The 5379-nt window shown below is 38.0% G+C and overlaps 1 protein-coding gene across 1 annotated transcript; it reads left to right on the top strand.

The window, feature by feature from the left end:
• The first annotated feature begins 1259 nt into the window (after positions 1-1259).
• blp (mitochondrial import inner membrane translocase subunit Tim16) lies at positions 1260-1955 on the top strand. The gene has a single exon (XM_083139462.1). The coding sequence runs from the start codon at positions 1401-1403 to the stop codon at positions 1767-1769; it is 369 nt and encodes a 122-aa protein (XP_082995588.1). The 5' UTR covers positions 1260-1400; the 3' UTR covers positions 1770-1955.
• Positions 1956-5379: the final 3424 nt, after the last annotated feature.

Here is a 5379-nt window from a genome sequence, read left to right as displayed (position 1 = left end):
GTATTTTGTATGTGGTCCCATAGTGCAAGCCTGTAAGCACATTGTAAGCAGGCGCGTACTCAGGATTTTTTGAGAGGGAAAGGGGGCAGATCCGAAAATGTGGGACAAAGAGAAGATCCGAAATGCTGTTGGATTGAATGAATTACATTATTTTGCGTCGCTTTTCTGCTATTTTTGGCTAAACGCGACGATGAGGATGAGTCATGATATGATGGAATTGATGAAGGAGCATTCATGCGCAGGCCCGAATTCGAGCCCCGGGCACCTGTTAGCAGACTGTGCTAACCATTCCGCCACGGTGGTCGGCGAAAAGCTGTTGGGAGTACTAGATGTGGCCACCACATTTAGTACTCCCAACATTGACTTGGTGTATAAAGTCCACTTTCTGCACAGTAAGGCTAATCGGGACTGGACCTACAGTTTAAAGTGGGATCCGAACCACTATGTGCCTCCACCGGTTCGAACGCGGGATCCCTGGACTACAAGGCAATGACGCTACCACTGCGCCATGGGGGAGGCCCCTCGTTGAATGACATATACTCGCAAGTCGCAACAAGAGAAAACATAAAAGCGTAGTGTAAAAAATCTATTTTTTTGTATTATAGACCCATGGCAGTTAGGGACGACCAAAATTACGTCAAGTTCACTGCTCCTTGTGCATAAACATACTATGATACTATATTAAGCCCGTCTGAGCTACCCTACCGTTGCGCTTTAATATATTAATTCTTAGGTTCAGAAGGATATAATTTTCTGAAATTTATGACTTGTTACATAATCTTAAAGGTTTGCTAAACACATTTTTGTTATCGATTTACACAGAAATTCTTACCTTCGTTGAAAATAACGTTTGAACCTATCGTGCTCCAATGTAAAGAAGCTTAGGGCAACCAAATGACGAACGAAATTCTTTAGGACACAACAGGTGGAAACGTTTGGCAATGAACAACCCCCATTCTCAAATCATCTTACAAAGCTACAGAGAGTTCGCCTTGTGCTTCGGTTTGGGGCGGACTTGTGTGTTGTGTTTGTCCAAATCATATTGCGAAGGACCTATTTACACCCGTGGGCTGTGAATAGGAGGAAGAGTTTATTTTAGCGTGGGATGTTACGGATTTTGTCTGGTGCATTCCTTCAGTATACATCAACATGTCCAAAATCGCCTTATCTAATGGCGATAGGGACAAAACAGAGAAGAAGAAGTACACATCTTACATTTTCAAGAATGTTTATTGGGTACTTTGTGGTTTATTTCTTGGCACTACTGCGACTCAGCTGACATTGTGCAGTGTTTTGTTAGTTGTTAAGCATGGCTTTCCTAGAAAGATTTCATGAGAAATAGAAGTTGATTCATTATCCAGCAAGAAGATAGGATCCATATCAGTGACACTTGGATTGTGATGGCCAAATATTTGGTTCAAATAGTCATCTTGGGGACACAAGTTGTGGGTCGTGCGTTTGCAAGGGCTTTGCGGCAGGAGCTTGAGGCAAGTCAACAAGCAGCCAAACGCGCAGGTGGAGGACAGGCTGGTGCAAATAGAGCTGCTGCAAATGCAAGAACTGGTATGACTTTGGAAGAAGCGAAACAAATTCTTAACCTTGAAGATATTGAACCCGAAGAAGTGAGAAAGAAGTATGAATATTTGTTTAGTATAAATGAGAAGTCTAAAGGTGGATCATTTTATTTGCAGTCCAAAGTTGTAAGAGCGAAGGAGAGAATAGATGAAGAACTTAGTAGGCAAGAAACGGAGAAAAGTGAACCTAAATGACGTTTTTTGTTAGTGATATTTTTTTGGCAGAAGTGAATTGTAATGCCATAGTTATGGATCGATAATTTGTTAGTCATGTAAATACACACACGTACATGAATGCGTGGGAGTGTTAACGTATTTTGAGATTTATTTTCGAAAAAATGTAACTATACAAAGCTTTACAACTAAATTTTTAATTCATTACCAGCATGTTTCTTTAGTAAGGATTAGTTTACGGACAGAAACAATGAAAAATGAAATTGTATATAATCTCCATAAACACTTAGGTAATTATGCGATATCGCCCGAACACCTCTCACTCGTTTATTTCAATAATTTTATCATTGATACTTACCTATTCTGCATTGCAGAAGATTCTTTAAGGTGATGTTATGCCTTTTTCCATAAAATAGTGTCAACTTTTCTTATTACGAGTCATTATTTGTCTTCCTTGCTCCGCTTGGTTAACAGACAATATGGCGTGCACTAGTCATGGATCGTTGTGCCTGTGTTTTGTCGATTTGGAGTGAGTATGCAGTGTTTCAACCTTCTTCACTGAAAAATGCCTACTTTCGTGTTCATTATGTCATCACAAACCATTGACGGATAGCCCCAAAAATCATTCACAATAGCCCCACGAACCGTTGATGGATAGCCCCAAAAACCATTCATGTAGCACCAAAAACCATTCACGATAGCCCCAAAATCCATTCACGATAGCCCCACAGACCATATCCAGCAAGGTTAGGTTAGGTAAGCATAGTTAAAAAAAAATTATCGTAACAAAAAGGCACTTTTGGAAACACTGGCGAGACTGCGTGACTTTCGACGCTCCCGCCATCTGCAGGTACATAATTGAAACAACAGAATAATGTTGTCAGAAAATGCAAGTTCCTTACATAAAAAGTGATTATTTCTTGTTTTGCAGCATTCTATGGTGAACTTTTCAGTTTCCGCGAAATAAAATACCTCGAAGAACTTCAACAATGCTACAGAAACTGATTTCAGTACGTAGTTTCTCCTGTGAATTTGAAGAAATCCGCTTGGGCGATATCGCATATTTACCAACACTTTTTGATCTCTTTTATGGGGCTTGCAGTTCATTGGAAATATGACCAAATATTGTTGCTTATTATGTTTGCTCTTTTAAAGAAGGTCTCCCATTTTTTTTTTTCAACAAAATTTCTTGAATGTTTGTATAATCACTGCAGATAATTTTATACAAATGTAATACGTTTTGACTTAATTGAAGATGACTGGAGTGTTCCCCGATATGTTTAAAATTTTCTATACTTTCTTCATGAGACCTCCTGAACACGAATCTGACATTAGAATTTCCTGGTCACGTCTGTAACTTGCAAATTTCACGTAATGTTAGGTTAGGTTATGTTTGGCAAACATACTTCAAAGAACACTAACTTTACCTTCAAAGTCTGTAGTGTTTACAATCCAACAGTGGATACAGTGTTGCCACACTTAAAATCCACACTCAACATGTTCCTCTCCTTCCTGGTTGTCGGTATCACTGTCACTGTCGTTCTGCTCATCACGTTCTTTTAACGGATCGTACAGCTGTCCTGCAAGCTGGAAAAATTCCATTGTGAGGTCTGATCCCAATTGCAGGCTCCTTTTTAAGGAAGATATATTTCGGAAGATAACCTGAAAAGAAAATTTTCCTTGTTCCGTACGAGTTCAAAGTTACCTTTGCGTGTCTCCATGCAGACTCAATGCTGTTTGTGTGGGCACCGGTTTCCTCATCCATGAATGTGATACTATGGGATACTTTAACCTTCTTTTGGTAGAACACCATACTCCATTAGTTTCTTTATCAGCTGAAGTCCATTTTCTTCCATACTCCAGCAATGCAGTTGCACAACATTTACAATCTTCACACTCTGCTGTCCTGCCATTCTCAACCGGTCCTTGCTCTTCAAGTGACAAACACACTATGTGGCAACACTGTAGACAGCGCAACTCAGTGGCTACATTCCACAAAACATGGCTTCCTCACTTCTTTGCGGAGAAATATCGCCTTTATGAAAAGCAATATATTACATCTTACACACGTAATATCCAAATTTCAAACAGTGACCGGGACATCTGATACTTCATACGGAAGACTTATTTGATTAGTACATTCTCTAGTAAATAAATCGCACAACACTACCGTCACCTTCAATTGCTCCTAAGTTTTTGATTTACAGTGGTTCGCCTCGCAGCATACCCATTTTCAAATCTTTCTTCTGAAGAAAGTCAGGATCATGTTAAATTTAAAAGGTGGGAAAGAGGGAATGGGAGAGATCTTGTCGTGAATTATTCTACTTTGAACAACAAATAAGGCTTTTTTTCTTCTAATGCAAAATTCTAGATAAACTGCTATAATGACTAAAATGCTTGCAAAGTACTTTTTTCTGTAGTCCTGCTAGAACTACTTTAGGTGGAAGCAATTTATGTTCCATATTTCTGATTTCTGCTATGCTCAAAATGCTACTGTGTAAAGGGAAAATATCGAGAATTTCAGTTCTACAGGATATTTTACAGATAGAGTTAGTCAGAGAGAATGGTATGTCATGCAGATGTAATAGCAGGTGGGTGTATCACCTTATGTTTATTCAACCCAGAGGAATTTTTATTTCCTATGAACAGTAATATATACTACAGTAACGGTTCCAATTGTTTCATGATTTTTCAAATTCTCCTAGAACAACACTAATTATCGTAGAATTTTGGCAATCATTGTCAGACAAAATTTGAACCTTCCTTAAAGTAATTAATTATTTATGTTGGAAAAAAAAAGCTTAAACATTACATTATGCAAGCATGCACGCTAGTACCCCATGGACAAGGCATTCTCCATTGATTGAAGCAACAGCAAGTATCGTAGAATAGTGGGAATAAGTGTATAAGTAATTTGGAACCTTCCTGAAACTAATCAGCACAGTTTTCATTTTAAAAAAATATCCAGTTTATGGGTAAAATAAGATGTTAGAGGTACCTTGTGCAAAACTCCTCATTTCGCACACTTGATGCATTACACAAACTACCACCTAACCTAACCATGAAAGCATTTAGGGTTATTATTAAAATTCTGAGGGAACTATACCTGACCCTCCTAATCTAACTATGAAAGCATGTATTGAACATTTTGGCAGCAAGAATTACGGTATATGAAAGTGGAAAAACAGTTTCAAGCAAACATGCAGTAAGTAATCGCTAAAACTCTGCAGTTTGTTTTAACAGACTTAAATCGAATTTGAACCATATAAGAAATTAATATGTAACATGATGAAATCGCAATAAAACAAAAGGAACTTGAGCCGATAGTATATATCATATATATTTTAACACTAGCCATTATTTTTCAGCCTGGTGGTTAGGATTGCTGGCCACATATAAAACTCTTCAATTAACATGTTAACCATTTAACAAACTGATCAATATCACTATTATTAACAGTTTCATACATCGGAGACACATTTAAATCGGATATTGTGTCTCTCTCGTGGTTAGTACTTACCAATTATGTATTGCGGAACATAGTGGAAGGTGCCAATATGCTTTTTGCACGAAAACAAACACTTTTTCTGCTAAAATAAACCATTTTCCTTAATGCTATGGAAAGCACGTC

The sequence above is a fragment of the Lepisma saccharinum genome, chromosome 17 (assembly GCF_977018435.1).
Source record: "Lepisma saccharinum chromosome 17, izLepSacc3.1, whole genome shotgun sequence".
NCBI lineage: Eukaryota > Metazoa > Arthropoda > Insecta > Zygentoma > Lepismatidae > Lepisma > Lepisma saccharinum.
Note: the sequence above shows the minus strand (reverse complement) of the source record. Positions and strands in the feature narration are given on the sequence as shown.